The 19,928-nt window shown below is 42.9% G+C and overlaps 1 protein-coding gene across 2 annotated transcripts in view; it reads left to right on the forward strand.

Moving 5' to 3' along the window:
• HYDIN (HYDIN axonemal central pair apparatus protein) overlaps positions 1 to 19,928 on the forward strand; it is a 2,122,366-nt gene that overhangs the window by 1,823,373 nt on the left and 279,065 nt on the right. For both annotated transcript variants that reach the window (XM_069217473.1, XM_069217472.1), the window contains one exon: positions 12,209 to 12,323. In XM_069217473.1, the coding sequence (XP_069073574.1) occupies positions 12,209 to 12,323 (115 nt within the window). The remainder of the gene's footprint in view (positions 1 to 12,208; positions 12,324 to 19,928) is intronic.

Raw genomic sequence — 19,928 nt, forward strand, 5'->3', positions numbered from 1 at the left:
AGGATCCTACGGCCTGTTTGCAAACTGAGATAAGGGGCATGTTAGAAGAAGCTGTTAACAATACTTGGATATCACAAAAAGAAGCGGATTTTTTGAATACGGAAGATCCCCGTATTCCTTACTTTTATTGTCTCCCCAAAATTCACAAGGGTATTCTACCTCCACCAGGACGCCCGATAGTCTCTGGCATTGGGTCTGTTCTTGAACCACTTTCTGTATTTTGTGACCACTTTTTACGACCTCTTGTACAACGGTCCTCTACTTACCTTAGAGACACTAAAGACGTCCTCAACCTGATCAAAACCATAAACTCAACAGTGTTTGTTGATGCCCTGATCACCCTTGATGTTGAGGCTTTATACACCAACATCCCACAAGCAGCCACACTGGATGTAGTTGAGTCAGCCCTTACATCTACCAACCTAGAGTCAATGACACCTGTTCACTTTATCATGCACTGTGCCAGTCTGGCCCTGACTAAGAATTTTTTCCAGTTCGAGGATAAACTCTTCCACCAGATTCATGGCACCTCGATGGGCAGTACATTCGCCCCTAGCTTAGCATGCTTGTACATGTACAATTTTGAAAAACGCTTTATCTTGCCAGAGTCTAATCCATTCTTCACAAATATTCAGCTATGGCGTCGCTACATTGACGACATCCTTGTCATTTGGCACGGACCTTTAGCCTTGGTAGACTCTTTTTCTACATGGATAAACAATCTGGATCCTTTCCTCAAATTTACCTCCTCTGTCTCTACCACTGAGGTCCCTTTTTTAGATTTGCTAATCAGCATTGAGGAAGGTCGATTAGAGACCCGCACTTTTCAAAAAGCTACAGATCGGAATAGCCTACTATTATATGATAGCCACCATCCTAAGGCACTCAGACAAAACTTACCATTTGGACAATTCCTACGCCTTCGACGGAACTGCAGCAATTTACGACTATACAACACCCAAGCTGCTGATCTACAGATCAAACTACATGACCGTCATTACCCAGAGAGAGTTATCAATACAGCTTACAAACGAGCTAAGTACAGTGATAGAGAGTCATTATTACAACTGACTCCAAAACCCACAGACCATAAACTCACCTGTGTATCAACGTTCACTCCCTTCTCAAATACGGTGAAGAAGATAATCAATAAGAGATGGTCAGTCCTCTGCAGTGGTGGTGAAGACATTCCCAAACCTGTGTTTGCGTTTAAGAGGACCACCAACATTAAAGACATGTTGGTACATACTCGACCAAAACCTACCATCACCCCTCCTAGACAGAGGACTTTATGGGACCTTCCCCCAGTCGTGGGCCATTTTCCGTGTGGAAATTGCAACATCTGTTCACTCACCAAACGTATAGACACTCTAGACCTTGAACCCTTCCTCACTTGGCAATTGAGGAAACACACTAACTGCAACACTCGGAATTGTGTGTATTTGATTACTTGCCCGTGTGAGCTACGATACGTAGGGATGACTACACGACCTGTGAAAATCAGGATAAATGAACATCGGAGTAATATCCGATGTGGACGCGCCACTACCAAACTCAGCATCCATTTCATTGAACTTAAACATACACCAGATGACATGTGGTGGGTGGTGCTACAGACTTGTAACTCGACAGGCACACATTCACTTTTTGAATTGGAACAACGCTGGGTGTATCGTTTGAATACCCACCGTCAGGGACTCAATGATGACATCCCTTGGTTCCACCTATCCAAATAGACAGTATGTTCATTCTGACTACGTAACCCCCCTATATATACCCTTTTTTGTTTGGACAGATTCCCTATGACGACACCTTTCATGTCAGTCTTCAACTTTGTCACCCCCGTTTTTCACCATACGATGTACAAAATTATCAGACTGTGTGATTTGATGAATGCCATGATCGATGATATTGGCATTTCTAAATGACCTGTTCGATGTCTGGTCAATCACTGCAGACTAGGCTCACTATTAGTGGCCTTTTACCATTTTAAGATGGCCGACACGAACGAGGGTTTCTCACCACCTCGTTTTTATAGTCCATCGTCTATTTCCAGATATGGTTGCAACTCACTAGTAGGTTGCTAGGATACCGATTCCCCTAATTAAGACATACGCGCCTATTACGCGTTATATTTAAACTCGCCGGTCCCTGGGCTACGACCACATCCGGGACCGCGAACCCCAGGGTAGGTGCTACGGAGGACTTCGGCTACTTGAAAAGTAAGTGCCCTGACCCAGCCTCTCTCGATAGATTCTTTCGAGTGTCTTTGAAGACGTACTCAATCTTGATAGACGGTGCCTGTATCCACAAGTCTATGGGACGTTTTCTTTCAGGGCGAGTGATATAAAAATGAGCAATTTGTTTTCCTCGTACCCGGTTCGGTTATGTACTTCACTTTTGGCCAAATGAGACGCCTTACTTTCAAGAGGTGAATTTCAGAATGTGTATACCATTCTTAGATGTATCGGTGCCGTAACTTCATTTTCCTCGCATGGGCGAATTACTTTGTTGTGTGCCACATCGCATTACCTATTAGAGTAAACGATCATATTTTTCTCTACCTAAATATGGTTGTACTGAACACCCTACTTCATATTCGTTTCTAAGGGTGACGTACCAGTAATAAACTATGCATTATCTTTTTCTGCTGTGTGGATATTGTTATTTGTGTGTGTTTATGAGATACTTACACACAGTTGTGAAGTATTACTTTTGAATTTTGTTTCCGCGCTATGGTCTACCGTTACCCAGCTACTTTGCGGAATATTCCTTAGACTAATGCTGGACTATAACATGTGGTCCCCCATTCGGTATATATATTGTTTCTTACCAATCAGATTTTCGGTAAGCCAGGCAAGAGGCCAGCGTGATCCCATGGAACCTGTTCTTTCAGTAAAGAGGGTAAGCCTCCCTATGTGTTATTAGCATGGCTTGCTTTGCACCCACCTGGTCACTGAGTGTTGCACAGTTTGTCACAATTTGTTTTCTTCATCACAAATCTATCACTCTCTAGTACTGATGGAGTGATTTTTTACAGCGCTAATTTGAGCCCTTTTTTTCCCCTGATTTAGGGTGACTAGTAGGAAAGAGAAGCCAGTCCGGCTTGACCTCAGTAAGTGACTGATGACGCCTTGACTGTGTACGATAGTCAGCAGGAGTATAGGTATATTGATATTTTGAGAGTGATTTCTTGATTTAGTAGGTCCTGAAGAAGCGTCACTGGATCCTGTTGGACCATCACAGACGCGAAACATGTCGACCGTATACTAATGAGGAGTGGATTATTTCCACCATCCTCTTTTCTTAAATGTTTTGTGTGAGTGTCCGAGCATTACCTCTGTTTCCACTCCCTACATTTTTTTATTTTTGACCATCTCCCAATAGCAAACAATAAATCATTGAGTGAGGGATTTGAGCCAATTTTATCCTTATCTTTCTCTCTCTTGTGGATTTGTTCTTTTCTCAGATCCATATTAGGTCCCACGGCATCATCGACTATATAAAAAGATCTCCGGCAAAGAGCCCCCCCTCGGGGGGTGCCCGTCAGACATTGCAGCGCCGGTCTGACGAGGAGCTGTCCGATGATGAAGCATGACACCAACCAAGGTGTGTGAGGACCATTGCTCCTGAATTTCAGGACTCCTTTTCTTTCCTCTTATTCGGAACAGTGTACCACTTTATATTTGCATATTATTGGGAGAACGTACACTGGACCGCCCAATTCTCCCTTTTTTCCCCCCCTTGTGTTTTGAAAAATTTACTGAACAATCCACTGATCTTCAGGTTACCACATTCATCTGTAATACCTATGATTTTAGTGGTGAAAAGTACATCATCACATGACTTCAAATATTCAGTCACAGCTTTACAATTACCGCATTCCAGGGATAGTCCAGTTTAGCAGCTCTTTTCCTGCAGATGCTTCCTGCTCTCCTTTGTAAATCATAATGTGAAGACCATTACTTCTCTGGTTGTTAACTATAGCCAGCGTTAACAAAGCCTTACAGTCCTCAAACAGTGCAAATATTACAAATAATTTATTATGGTGAGTAGAACAGGAACAAAAACACTAAATCATTTTATTCCATAAGGGTGGGTAACAATGCATTTTACATTGACCGAGTCATACTCATTATGACAATGCATTTTGAAAGCTTAACTATCAACGTTTCACTTTAAAGAGGCTGCACAAACCATTGGTACCAATTCTAGTAGACAAAAGAAGAAAGGTGTGAAGGGAATTGAGGTAGAGGGAAAAAAAAGAAATCAAAGATAGATTGGGGGAAAGAAACACACCCCAATTCGAACTCTACTTAAAAGGAACGCTTGCTTTCCCTGTATCTGACAGACTTATAATTGCATATTCCTTACCTTAGAATATTCCCCATGCCAGCGCACATAGGCGCCACCCCAGTGAGTGGACAGTTCTTTTTTGTCCACACCAGTCAGTGCAGATCCAGAGAGAGTTACCTCCAGTAGGTTTTTGACTGACCTTTTTTTAAAGTTTTATCAAAGCTTTTTTTGAGACATTGTCTCCCAGTGTGTCAGGGATCTAAAATAAACAGTGGGTTTTAAATCCTGTGGTGCCTGTTGCAGGCAGATGTCTGTGACAGACCTTCATCTGGTTTGTCTTTGGTGCTTGGAGCCGGACCACAACTCCAAGACCTGTGATGACAGTAGCATCATGCACCCAAAGGCATTGTCGGAGCAGTCACTGAAGGTCCTGGTCATCTGATGTATGAAGACTCTGTGCCATCCCTGATCCCAGTCAAGTGGGGGGGTCCCAAGACAATTCGCTGAGCCGCACTCGACGTTCGTCTTCACGGTCAGAGTCATCGTTGGGTATGTCCCAAAAAAATATATATGTATGTTAAACACTCTTCGACTTAACTGCACTGGGCCAAGTCACTGGCTGAAGTGCGGGAACAACGTCACAAGTTGAGGCCCCTCTCCCATGCAGCCACCTTGGAGACTGTGCCTGAGTCCCCCATGCACCTTCCAGAGTTTCCCAGAGCCTGGAGCATGCCCTGACCAACTCAAGGAGTTTTATAAGGCCATGCACCTCCTATTCGGCCACCTGATCCCTCTGGAGTGTCTACAAGTCCCAAGGGTTCAGGGAGCCACCCATGGGTCTGCCCTCAGCACCAGTCAGACCCCCTGGATCCAGTGAGGGATCCGGAGTGGCTCTGTCTGCTAGACCACAATCTTCCTCAGAGCCTGTTCCTGTGCCATCATTTCCAGCGCTGCTGAGGCCCTGCAGTGGCCCCATCTTCATAACTGACTCCTATATGGAGCCAGATGATTGTCGTTGACACCAGCTCTGGCTTTGGCCAGAACCAGACCTTCCAAATTGTCACCAATGCCTTTTACCTTTTGACATGCTTGGAGAGGGAGATGATTTGTGCGTGTGTGTGTGTGTGGGGAGGGGAGTTCCTCAGGACCCTTATGGTGACCCTCAACCCCCTTAATGAGCCCAAAAACAGCTGTTATGAGGAACTAGTGGATGCTAGTGGTTTGGATACTTCGCCACACACTGGTTTGGTCTCTTCTCCTATCCTACCATGACTATAGAGGAATGGGCTTCCTTTGCCATTGTGGAGTCAAGGGTGGCTGAGGCCCTGTCCCTTTGGGAGGATCTCGGTCACAGCATAAGGGCAGGTTCCTGCACCCGTGTCCAGATGGATTGTCCTGTGTATAAAAATATGCTATGCAATGGCCAATAAACAACCCCTAACGCAGAGGTCTTCAAACTGGGGCGGGCCCCCCCCCCTCGGGGGGCCTCAAGTGATCTTAGGGGGGGCACCAGACTCTGACCAAAAGAAGCATTATATAGTCATGAACTGAAGTCAGCATGCTCGGGTGACACTTACACAGACATTGCATACATCACTTCTGACAGCAGGTGGGGGCAAACTAACACCCCCTTCTGGTAAGCAAGGGAACTGCTAAAACAAATTCTGAATCTGGTCTGACTTCTAGGGATAATTCTAAGATAAGACATCTGCGGCAATATAGAGTCTCTACCAGATAAAGTATTGGAGAAAGTAAGTAACTTGTTCTTTAGGTGCCTCTGGAGGAAAAGTCAGAACTTGGGTGTTGGATGCCCTTCTTCCATTCTCTAGTGCCCCCAGCTTATTAGCCATTAAGATAATGGTGTTCCGGTTGTGTCTGTAAACCTTTTGTGCTCCTGCAGTTCTGTCCATCCAGGGGTTTCTCTGCTGTCCCAGCCTCCACAATTCTGCTCTCCCATCTTTTCAGGTGAGCCTCAATGGCAGACATTGACTTTTCTGTTCCATCTACTTAGTCAATCTGTAGTCCTCGGGCACTCCTATTGTCATTAACATTGCTGTATGCAGGTGTCTTTTTGTCAATATTTAGTTACAGTCCAAATAGCACTTTAAATAATAATGCCTCAGATAGCAAGCATAATTTGAAACATAAGCCAGACAACAATTTCAGCATTCGGATTATGCTCCTCCAAATAGAATGAGGAATAGAAATAGAATATAGTCCACAAACATATCAATCCAGTGGCCAAACATGACTTTCTGGTTGTCATCGTAGGACGTCTTCTGTCAAATAGGGAACATGCATTACATATGCTGAGGTAAAATGTGTACCACAGACTTGCATTTCAAGAATAATAATGAAAAGGGCAAGATAAAGTGGAATGGAAAATAAAAGGCAGTCACAGAATGTTCTCTCTCTCTCCATTTCAGTGCTTCACATTCCAGAGGGTATGCCAAAAGTAAAACATACATCACATAACTGAATGCAATGTTCCGAGTCCCAGTAATTTAATCAGAGCTTTCTGGCATGATCCTACTGTGCCTCATTTTCTAACTGCTGAGGATGATGCTAAGGGTGGTGTTGGTGTCATCCTCTCCTCAGTCGCCTAGTTCGACAGTGTATCTTTCTCATTTGAGTGTATCTGAGAGGGCTTTCATCTCACACCACAATTTTGGACTATGACAACTCAGCAAGTGCAATTAGAAGAAAACCTGCACACTCATCAGTTGTACTCCAATCTATAAATAATCAAAATTCCACTGGTTAGTGTTCTCATGGGTATCACCCTCCACTCATGGCTGATGAAAGGTCAAACACCATATGCACTAATAGAAAACTACATGCATCCCCTTAAGCACTAATTCAGGTGTTCCTAGGAATCATCACTCTTAATATTAATCAATGCTATCAATGTATCATTCCATCCGTTTTAATGAGGCTGCCCTATCTGTCTCCTAAGAGAGCAGTCACCACCCTATATTTGCATGGATCACGGATTTCTGTGAATATCTTCAGACTTAAAGTTGGGGGGAAAAGAGAGGGAAAAACAAAAAGCACATTTCCAAATTGCTCCATGTCAAAACTGCCCCCTATTCAGTACTGGAACATTTTTGCTCCTACATCCAACCAGGTAGCAGCCTTCTTATATCATTAGTGGTCTTTCTTCTCTGCTTCCTTCCCATGACCTTGCTCTCCCACAGCCATCTTACTCCAAAAGACCCAGGGAGATGATATAATTATTGTAATATGCATCATACACCCCAGTCTGTTTTGGTTTTTGTAAAATCTTGTATAAGGTAAGACTTAACTCTAATAAAACTTTCACTTTGTCCCTTTTTACTACAATGTTAACCTTTTTTTCACAACCCTTCTTACATCCAAAAATAATTGCTCCTAATCTATAGCTCTTGATGAGCAGCCTATTACCAGTTGGTATTGGTGAAGGAGCACCCCTGTGATGAAGTCTGCCACCTGGTTTGGGTGAGGGGTTGTGCCCTTTTTAATAAATACTTTTAAGGAGCATTACTTTTGTGTAGCCCATCCGTCTTTGTTCGAGGAGCATAAGCGACCTCGGAAAGGTGAGGGAATTATTTTTCTCAGCAAATTGAAGTCTGTCATTTTTTTTTTTTTTACATGTACATTTGTAAGCAGGGAGATCACTTTAACACTGGTTCTTTAAAGCTCCTCTCTCTCTCCGCTCTGTGTTTATAGGCGTCTGTATTGAACCATTGGTTGACTTGTAGGAATGACATTTGCATTTTACCTGGCATTTGTTATTGCAGCCCAGCACAGAATGAGTGAATTGGGGGAAAACAATTCCGGACCCAACAAGCACTTGGGAGACTTCTATGACACTGAATGTTGGGACGATGCAGGACTTACAAGAAAGCGGCTGACACTACAATAGGTCGACACTAGGTAGTCATTCAGAATACACCCTGGATGGGCACCTAGAAAAACATCAACTAAGGCCCATTGCCAGACACAGAGGCTGAAAACTGTCACTTTCCCTCTGCATCAAAATGCATGCACAGGTCTTGACTGAAGGAATGTAACATTTTGTTATGGGCCTGCAGAAGCGGTACTCATTCTCCTATTGAATGAGTGTCTGAGGAATACATTTTTCAGAATGTTGGTTTCGAACAAATTGGCTTTTTCACTCAGGACTTCTCAGGAGCATAAAGGACTATTTGGGCTATCTGGGAACTGACCAAAATAATTTTTATGTACATCAAGAAGATTTCAATAAACTGCATTATCCTGTTTACAAGGTTGTCAAAGGGTATCTTCCATTAGGAGATCATTGAATCTGTTCCTGTGATGCAGTACCATTCTGATTGGTGATTACATTCTGGAGCTGAATGCATTCTTCATAGGGGTTGTATACCATCCCTGCAGTTCCATTAGCATTGGATAAGCTTATGGACCAATAGTTCAAGTTGTAAGAGTTTATTAAAGCCCATGAGTGAAATATAATATGTAAGTACATTTATTTCTAATCCCAGCATCAGTGATGACAATGAAACAAAGAATAGTCAAGCCTTTAAAAGAGCTGTGTATGTGGAACAATAATCTCATGAGGAAAGTATGATCAGAAAACAGAAGCAGTCAACTTGGAGCAGAAGAGGTGAAAGTGCCAAGAGGAACAGGACCAAAGAAACTATAACTCTGAAGAACTGTGTGATATCCTCTTTATTCTGCAATCCTAGGCATGACCTTCAAGCACTGTGACAGCATCAAATGAGCATCCAGTCCAGTGTACAGCTGGCAAATATATCAGTTTTAGGGCTCACCTAATAAAAGGTGTCAATTCAAGGCAGAGTGATGTAAAAAATGTTTTCATGCCATGGAATAAAATGCATGGACATCTCATTTAGGGGATGATGAGGAAACCCATCCAGACAGGAAACATACAGCAAGTAGAAACTGGGCTGAAAGAGTCAAAGAAAAGATCTTAAGGAATCTGCTAAAGAGGGTGGTGTGAGTAGAATCAAGAAGAAAAAGTTGCCAGCAGGCACAAAGCAAGAGACAGTAGGCAGAGCTAATGAAAAAAATCACCCAAACCAATAAATTAAATTGGGTGCTTGATGCTCTTAGTGTTGAGGATATTCTTGAAAGATGGAGGCCAAGGAGAAGCAATTAGGGCTGGGCATTTAAAAAAATAAGGGACAAAGAGAACACAAACAAAATGTATGCAAACATTTGGAAGAAAACATAATTGACGTAAGGTGAGAAAAGCCAACAGGGAGTTACATGAAGACAGTTACTAGAGAGGAAAGATGGCAGGATATTAGAAAACCAACTGTTAAGGATATGTAGTTAGGCACTGGGAGGAAGCAGATTTGAGGGATGATCACATACCACAGTAGAATGACCATGTGAACTCGAATAACGTGACGGATGGATGACCTCCTGGTGTAAAGTAGGAAGAATAGACTAAAGGTTAAGGATAGTGTAGCTAACCACTGGAGAGCAGTACGATCAGCTAATGCTGAAACAGCCACACAATGTATAAAGTGCTTGAAGACTCAGCAGTGTCCTGGCAAAAGCTAGGAGAACAGGGGCTGACTCCTGTGTTAGGCCTGACTGTGCAGAAGAAACTAGAATTGGCAGATATGCTGAGGAAGGAGATGAAGAACCGAGAAAGTTAGCCAGATAAAAAGTGAGACAAAACTAAACCAGCATACATTAAGAAAATGTGTCATAATAACTTGCTGTGTTACACATTCCTCATTGTTTTTAATAAATCATATAATTATGAATTCAGCCTGAAAAGGAAAGCCCTCCAAGGTATTTAAATCGGGGGCGCTTGAGAGGACCAATTTAGAAAGGCCTAAAAGTAGATCTGTGCGAACATACACCCAGAAGTCCTTGAGAGATTGTCAGAGGGTTCTTGATGCATTCACTTTATCTGTCAACCTTACTGTTGTCAGGAGGTCCATGCTGAGGACAGCAACGGGGTCTCATGTTAGCTAGTACTTTGAACAGAAAGGCTGCACCAGGCAGCACCAGCACTGAGGGAAAGAGCCTTAGAGGGTTACAAGCCTGAACAAATGGCAGTGGATGTGATTGCAAAGATGCACTGGGATAGCTTCGGGTAAACAAGGAGAAATTCAGAATATAATTTCTTGCTTAGATAGCTGAAGATATAGAAAAGGAAGGTGACAGGTTTACTATGATTTTTTTCTGGATACAATAAATTGTCTGTTTTAGTGACCTTTGGCAATATGGATGCAGGCAAGCCTGCATCCAAAGGTACTACTACCAGGTGAATCACCTTTTGGCTCACTAACTGTTCTACTTTTTTAGGAAAATCTTTCAACATAGTGATGGTGGCATCTTTGTCATCTTTATGAATATTCCTGTCAGTAGAGTTTGTTGGGTAGTAATGTTAAACACTTGAGACACATTCTGCAAGATTAATTCTCATGATTCCCTTTCCGCGAGCAATGCTGTTTTGCCAATATGCCTTAATTATTTCTGCTTCCTTTTCTGATGGCTCAAATGCTCATTTGACTTCATCCCCTGTTTTATTTTCTGTGAAATGCACCACGTTTTAGGACTGGGTGATATCAAGATCGTAGAAGTGGGATGATATCTTAATGATGACTTCTTTACTCCTAAATTCCTTACGTTCTGTCTTCTTAGCGGTAGCCTGTTGCTTACTCCAGTCACTGATTGGTTACATTTTGATCGTTATTACATTGTGTAAGCGAACAAGCATGAAGGCTAATGTGATGTGACACGTAAGCTGAATTAGCCTATATATTCACAGCTTTGAGAAACATTTTGCTGCCCCACCATCCTTTGCCACGGCATTCACAGGGTGAGAATTAAGCCTGAGCGGAGTTCGCAGAGTTTCACGTAATGACCTAAAAACTCCACCGCAGTACGCAGAGCTCTGCAAGTGGAGGAGTGCTTTAGGTTGTGCTGTTTGCGCTGATTTTTAGCGCCGGGTGTTTGTCCTGCGCTGTAAAATCATTGCGAATGGCACCACATGCAGTGCAAGAGGGTGCTTCTTTTCTGCCACTCGAGTAGATTTTCTACTCAAGCGGCGGCTTCCTCAACGCGAACTGAAAGTTTCTCAAAACAAGCAGTAGTGACCATCCGTGACCGTCTGTGTTGAGAAGTCTCACCGGAAGGTGGTGTGGAGTAAGATTTTCCTCGCTTGCGATCAGCAACTTAACGTTGGCAAGCACGAATGAGGAAAAAACTCCGCTCTGTAGAGTTTTTCGCAGCTCCTCGCTCTAAGCCGACTGGGGAAAAACTCCACGAGCTGAGTGGAGTTCACCGCCCACCCCTAGTGAGAATAAGAGATTTGATGAAATAGCAGGAAGGGAGTTACTGTAAAGGTAACTTTATCCTTCCCTGTTGTTGGTATCTTGGATGCATGCATGCCTCCTTCATCCCTATGATCCTCTTTGAAAGACAAGTAGTAAATGAATGTTGTACACTCAATGCTTCTATAGTGTCTTGCCCTCTAGTGCATTTACCTCATTGGTTGATGAATAAAAACACCCAAAACATGGCAGTTCGCTTAAATTTTAATTGCCTTATTGTATCGTTCCTAAAACTGCTATGTTTGTGTGATGAGGATTCCAAGCCTTATGACTGGAATTGTTCAGAGGATGCAAAGGTTTGAATAACATGTAAGAACTAGTTTCACTTAAATACTCTCTTGCATGGTATTCCTATCAAAGCAAAGTCTCCAGTAAAGACCTTGTTCCAAACTTTTGTAGGGACCCCAAGATAGACACACCAGAGTGATGACTACAGTACAAGATACTGAAGTGCTTTAGATATATTTCCTTATTACGTGCTGGTCCATAGGTATCTACACTTAGTATATGCAGCCTTCTCTGATCATTTTTAGGAATGCAACCTTTCCATTACATACTATTTTTTATCCTTTTAGCTTCATATAGACTTGTTGGATGAACATGGTGTTTTCTCAGTGAAGCCTCGGCCCAACACACATTGCATTTATCCTGTCCAGGAAGATCAGAAGGAAGTTGTGCTCTTCGGCAAAGGTAAATGATGTTGTTGCCTATTTTTATTAAATATGACACTGCTATGTTTGTGATAGTTAAATGGTCAGAACAGTGAAATGTGAAAGAATGTGATAATTGGGATGTTCAGTAGTTTGATCTGGATGAGAGGACTTTCGTTAAATTTGGTTGAAACTTAGAGATAATACTTTGCATTACTTTTGGTGTTCTGCCGGAAGAGTTTCAAACAAACATTATGTTTTTGAAGAAGAAAATTTCATGAATTATTATAGTAAAGACCTCCACAATAGTCACTACAGTATTCCAAATCAAATGTTACACCTTGCATTGAGGCAGGTGCTCTGCAAATAACCTAACGTCCCATGGGTGTACCATTTCCCTATAGTTGTGCAGTTACTTGTGTATCCTTTCATAGAACAGCATAGCATGTTCCTGGGTCAGGGTGTTTTCTCAAGTGTACAGATTAAAGTAGGTTCCCAGTTTCATAATATTTCCAATATGCTGAATTGTAACTTGCTTAAGATCATTCTTAGGTTGAGAACAGCAGCGCGTAAGCTCTTCATTTCTGACGTGTTGGTATGTACCTGGGTTTTTAACCACACCCACCTCACGCCCATCACTATCGCTCGTTCATGGGCTTGCCTTTCAAAAATCCTTTGATTTCATTGGCAACTGCTTTAAGTTTGACCCTCCTTAGAGCGGTTTTGTTACCGCCTTGGCCATCGACCCCTTTACATGGATAATTGCACTTTTGCCAATAACTTGGACTGCGAGCGACCTTCTTTTTTCTTTTGTCTCTCTTTGTGCTCGCAGCAGCGGCTCGCTTAAGTCAGCGGTTTTACTGTTTATTTTCAGTGGCAAGAAAAGTCCAGTTAGGAATTTACAACACTAATAGCTCTAACTTAAGCAAACGTGAGACCCGTTGCCTTGCAAATGCTTGTTGTAATTATTGCTTCTTAAATAACTGCATATTGCAGCAGCCTATTTCTGTCATTTTGCGGAAACGTACGTTACCATGTAAAAGGAACTGATAATTAGTTTAAGTCCAAATAGAAACATGCATTATGTTAGTCATTTTAGTTGTTGAGGAAGAATAGGAATGTTTTCGGTTGTCTTTTTGAACACAAAACTCTCTGTGCTCACTCAGCTTAAGATGGGAACAGTAGAATTGGAACCATTTTTGAATTAACATTCTCACTAAAACATCTGTGTAAATTATATAAATACATTTCCTTTGTTTGAAATGTTTGCAGAAATTGACCCAACTCTCCATGAACCACTTACTCGCATTTACTTTATCGTTCTTTTCTCAGAGATTTGTGAAAGAGCCCTAGCAAGAGCATGCCATCTGTGTGCCAAGGCCCCAACTCCTACATGGGCATCACTATCCATTTCAGGTTTATGCATGTATATTTCCATCTCTAGGCAAGACAATGAAACATGATTTTCTTTAGACTTTTATCTTATGAATGTTAGCTTCTTGCTCCAGCCACCACCTTCCAACAGACTGGAGACTATTCTTGCCGACTGTCAAGCGCGTCCAAGCTGTGGGCCTGTGAGACTAGCTGTCTCTAAAGTTTATTGAAAAGTTTTGATTACGACTAGAATCAATTTCCCTAGTTGATTGCATTAGGTGGCACCTCAAGTGGGTCTCCAAACTGTCATTTTGCAGGATTTTAGGTGGAACACCTGGGAGCTTCCCATGAGTTCAATTACATGACTCCCCTCTCAGCTACATCCCACTGGTGACCATAGCTGTCTTTCTTTTCTTGTTTTTCAATTGGCAAATTGTTCTTAATATTCTCCATTTGTATAAGGAGATGGGTTTGACGCATTTTTCGAGACACGTTGTTTACTTTTTGCATGAAGATATTTGTTTTATTAATTTGTGCTTTCATTTTGCATTTTATATGGTGCCAATTTACTAAAACTTTGAAGAACCAGACATGGACTTAAGTTTCTGTAATACATCAATGTAATAACAGCCTTCTGTCTGACAGATAGTGTAGAGTTACATGAACACTTTTATGGACAGTCACACATTCAAAGCTGTGTTAAATTAAAGCATCCTTTCATATATTTTTTTTCAAATTTCTAGTGTGATACCATTTCGCGGCATTCTGTACTTCTTCATTTAGACTCTTGATTGGGAGAGTTAACTTAAAACTACGGACTAACAAAACATTTTATTGTAAACCTTAGTGGTATTTGTTTTTTTTATTTGGACCTTAAGGCAGTGGCGCACCTGGGTATTGAAAGCGTATGATTTGTAAAGCCTTAATTAACATCATCAGAAGTTCAAAATGCAGTCACAAAGCCAAAATTATCTTTATTCAGTTTATCACTGTAAATCATAAAGGCAGATAAAAATACAGAGTTCATAGAATCATTTAAAAATAGATCATAATTCAATGAGTGGAATGAAACACCACTGCTAAAAACAAAGATACATAATAGCAACCCGTGCAATTGTCAAAAAATTGGAGGTGCAATAAAGCCGGCCTCACTTGCTTAAAATTCAGTGGCTAGAGTCCCAAAAAAGAACGTGTGAATTGTCAAATGCAGCAGCCACATCACGTGTGCAAACAGCCGGTTCAGACAATTTGTGCCAGCCAACTAAAAGCTGGGGGAAGAAGTTTACACGTAAGTGAGACAAAAGACATCTGTGCAAAATAGGCATGTCCAGTGTTAAATACTGTTCAAGTTCACCTGGGCTTCAAAGCATAGTGACTGCACATATTTTTCTGCAGAAACGTTCCTCCCTTTTTTCCCTGCACAAAAGTACAAAATGCTTCCTTAAACCACATAATATCAGTTTTAGAAATAAGTTCCAGGAAATAATTCAGGTCTGCCCAGAATGCCCTTAATGTATTGTTGCCAGGGGGTTCAAAGGAAATAATGTAGCCCCAGACAATCGTTCAGGATCACTCTGATGAATAGTATTTCATTTTTAGACCATACAGGGTTCCACATAACTTAGGACAAATACATCAAAAGTCTGAAAATAAATCTAATAATCAGTTCCTCGTGCACGATCTCTGCAGGTACAGACTGTGGCAACCTCAAAATACTTCGGAAGAATTTATTCTCAGCCCCTTGGATGGATTGGCAGGACTTATAACCCCAAATCTCCAAGCCCAAATGCCGCTGTCAGAATGCACTTGGTTTTGTAGAGGTTCACTATAGATGTGACATGAGGTTGGCCAAGTGGCCTTGAAAAGGCAACAATAATATGAGTGACCCTATTAAAGGACTGCACATGAGCACTTATCAGGGGATCCCAATTCAACTTATAGTCTATCCTAATTCCCAAGTAGGAGAACTTCCCTGTGTTACTTTGGGATCTTCCATAATTAAAAAGGTTTTAGACTTTAAATTTTCCGACCCCAGACCATAGTATACGTTCTAGACAGATTAGTTTTTAGACCCCTTTTGTCCATAAAATTAACAAAACAATCATCAACCATTGCAGACCATCAGCTGTACATGCTATGAGGTCCGTATTGTCCACATACAACACAGCTAGGACCAGCCTTTTCCCTATCCTTCAAACATCCTCAGACTGGCTCACTAAACATGATTCGAACTAGTTAATTTATATAATGAAAAGCAGAGATTCTAAAATAAAACCCTGGCGAACACCTCTACCCAAGTGACAGTGCGTAGTACCTTCCCCCAATGCGCCAAATCTAACAGGCCTCCAACCCAGCATGCAGGTTGCACAGAAATGCTACAAGGGATCGATCAAGCCCCATGGCCACCAGCACAAACCATAACTTCAACAGAGTCAAAGGCTGTGCTGAGGTCCATGAAGACAAGTTGGACTGACTCTTTCAGTTATGTATTTAGAGATCAAAAGGTAAAGATTTAAGTTCTATTCTATCGTCCCTCTGCCCAGTCTGAAACCATACTGGATATTGGAAATGACCTTCATGTTCTCAGCCCCCTTCATCAGGTGCTTCAATAGTACCCTGTCTTTGACCTTCACTTCTATTAAACGGCTATTAAAGAGATTGGCCATGTGAGAAAAGGCCTCTTTTTGACATGGTTATCCCCCACTTTTTTCCTGGTATGTGATAGCCTAGAATTTGTTAGTGCCCCGGATCCCTGTTAACCAGGTTCCCTGGGTCAGAGCTCTTTCCCTAAACTGTTGAGATGCATTGGCACAATTGGAGACACCTGAGAGGTGTCCCCTGCAAAAGCTAACTGCCCTGGCATGGTTGCTGGCCGGTCACATCCAGCCTGCCACCTCCAGACAAACATCTGCACACCTGGGGTGAGGGCCTCTGCCCTCTGGAATGTAGAACAAAGCCCTTCTTGGGTGGCGGTGCTAACACTCCCTCCCTCAGTAATGTGCACTGCCCTGTTGGAGAGCTTCAAAGGGCTTACCGCCTTTGATACTTGAACTCCGGGCCTGGTGCTAGCAGCAGATGGTCGCCCCCATTGCGAACCCCCACTTTTGGTGGGAGCAACGGCGGGAAACTCAGAGCACAGGAGGAGTGGCCCTACCTGGCATGCACTACCCCTAAGGTGTTGCATGAGAGGTGGACTCTCCATTTCATTTTCCTCCATCTTGGATGGAAGGAAAATAGCCAATCAGGTGTAGGGAAGTGACCTCTGCCCACAGGAAGTGGTCACTTAGTGGGTGCAGCCATCCTAGAGTAGATGATCCATTGCTTACTAGCAGGTTCCCCTAAAAAGCCCACTAAATACAGTATTTAGTGGGCATCCGTAGACCAAGAAATCAGTTTTGATGGACAGAAGACAGCACTAAGAAGATCCAAGACACAAGAATTGTGGACCTGCTGCACCAAAGAAAAGGCGTCCAACCCTGCCTGCTGCACCCAGGACCTGACAATTGCTGCTGAGGAGCTGCTGGACAACTGAAAGAACTCCAAAGGACCTCTGGCCTGTTGAAGTCGCCAGAAATCTCTCTCCAGAGTGGAGATACCACTCTAAATCCACAAGGAACCAACAAACCAGTGTGATACACTTCACTGACTGGATGCTAACCCCAGAACAGGACCCAGGAGCCAGGCCAAACTTCACACCCACGACCCCGAGGACAAACCCTGCGAGTGTGCCAAGTTTGATGGCACTGCGCCCTCTAGCGCCTGAATCATACCAATATCCCGGGTATTGGTCACCTGACTTCAAACGACAAGAAAGACAGCCCACCCAGGACTGTAAAAGGACCAGATGGAAGCCCCAGTCGAGAGACTTCAGGAACAACCTGGACCTCCCACCAGAGTGCCCCTGTTGTCCTGCAATCGACCCTTGAACTGACCTACCTCTTGCTTCTGAGGGCATCCTTGCACATAGCTACTGACTCACCAATGCGCTCTGTACCGAGCCGACCTGTGCCCTGCACTGAAGAACCAGCTGTGCCCTAAGGGTCCCCCACCCCTTGCGACCTTGACACTCCAAGGGGAATCCCAAAATCCACCTTTAAACTCCAGAGACCTTTTCTTACTGCTCTTGCCAGAACGGGGAGCCACCCAAACTTCTGTAGCTGGCACAGTGCGCCCACCGACTGACTTGACTAACCTGCAAAAGAAGAACTTGGTAACTCTACTATACTTTTTTATATTCATTTTTAAAGGCTATCCTCCATTGATTCCTATGCTGCGTAATTGTGCACAAAGACTATTTATATTCAACTTCAAAAAATCATATCTCGAAAAGTACTTAACCAATGTTGATAATCTTGGTTTTAAAAATGATACACAAATCTGAAGCATTTTTATAAATTGTTCTCGAGTTATTCCTTTGAGTGTGTGAGTTGCAAGATTGATGCTGTGAGTACAACAAATGCTCTGCACTTCTCCACCTCGACCAAGCTACCATAAAAATTAGAGTATTGGGTGACCAACGTGTGGTTGCCTGGACCCTCTGCACTGTGGGCCTAGCTTTGCATACTACATAGAGGGCTAGACTCCTACAGGCCAGTAACAGACTGAAGGCTGCACGGTTCCCTTTTTTATACAACTGCACAATTACCGACTTTTTCCAAGTGCTGCAGCATTTAAATGTCGCATGATCGGAGGTGGGTCGGAGATCCACACAGGCCTTAACAAGATCCCCAGGGGCTTCCTCAGGACCAGGGGCTATTTGTGAGGGGATGGACAATATGGCTTTTACAACTTCGCCCACATCAAAATGAAGCGGTTTAACACCAACTAAAGCGGCGGCAACCTCCAAATGGGAAGAGAGCATTGTCCTATAGATGGATTTAAAATAGTTTACTCAGGCCTTGGGTGTTATGGTATGAACCATATCTGTCACCACTGACTCATTAAAAAGGGGACGATTTACTATTTTCCAGAAAGCATAGTTGTCTCCTGCCTTGCAATCAGACACTGGCTGATCCCACACCTCATATTTTAAAACATTCTTACGTTTTCTACAGGCCTCCTTATAGCGTCATCTTGTCTCCTTAACTAATTGTCTATCTCTAGGAATACAATGCAAAGACTTCAAAAGATCTGAGTGGGCCCTAGAACAGGTTTTATCAACCCATTTAGGATCGGCATTAACCATCCGGTTCGATTTACCGGAAAGTTCAAGCTGAACTCTTACAAATGTTGAAGAATGAGTCTAGGAAGACTTGGTCAGAAGGATCTGCCTGTAGGCAGGCTTCGAAGTCACTACTACACACCCTCAACAGGTCTCTTAAAAAAATCTTCCGGGACTATCTTACCCCAGCCAATTCTACGACCCTGCCCTTCAGCTATAAAGGGCTCCTTATACAGATTAAATGACTTTCCCCTAGCTTAATCCAACTAAATTCCGCCTTAAGCATAAACAATGTAGTCCCTGGGCCAGCCAAAGTTACTACAAAGGTCAGTGTCAGCCTCAAGAGAGAAATCTGTACTCATGAGTGTCACAGGTGTTAAAGGGGGGACCCAGCCTAGGCACTCACCCGGGTGCTTCCTGATCTGCGATATCGCTATCCTCGTGCCTCCGGGCACGGGAAAGCAGTGGGCGTGCTACTTCCAGGCAAGAGCAGGCTGAGACCTATGGTCTTTGGCCCCCTTTAACTGTGTGATCTCTCCCAGCACTGCGGGATCATTGGTGAAATTTATCTTCGCACCTAAGGGTGCGGGAAAGCGGTGGGCGGGCTCCCTCCAGGGAGGAACAGGCTGGGACCTGTAGTCTGTGGCTCCCTTCAGCTGTGCGATCTCCTCAAAAGTAAAAATCCAGAAGAGCCTGCGGAGGTTCTTTGACATACCAGTTGTGTGCTTACATCTGTGTCTAAAGGAACACGTGCCACTGTATTCTAGAGTAAATGCAATTTGATCTTTAGACTCTTCTTAAGTGCCTTGAAATGGCCACTACAGTACTTTTATTTTTCTCACGACACGCTTACATTATTAACTTTTATTACTCAAAGGATGCAGAACATTCCAAAAATATAAACTAGCTTACAGAGAATAGTAAGCATGTGCATTAAGTGCACCTTATCTTTTAAATAATTAGATTACTACCGAAACACAGCTAAAGGCATTGTCATTTCCAATCCTAATTGTCAGATACTTCCAGGACGCGATATTTATGAGGCTATGTGCATCCTACATTGGAACACTGTGGTAACGTCCCACAAACTCACCTATTATTAATAAGTTA

Source organism: Pleurodeles waltl, chromosome 12 (assembly GCF_031143425.1).
Source record: "Pleurodeles waltl isolate 20211129_DDA chromosome 12, aPleWal1.hap1.20221129, whole genome shotgun sequence".
Lineage (NCBI taxonomy): Eukaryota > Metazoa > Chordata > Amphibia > Caudata > Salamandridae > Pleurodeles > Pleurodeles waltl.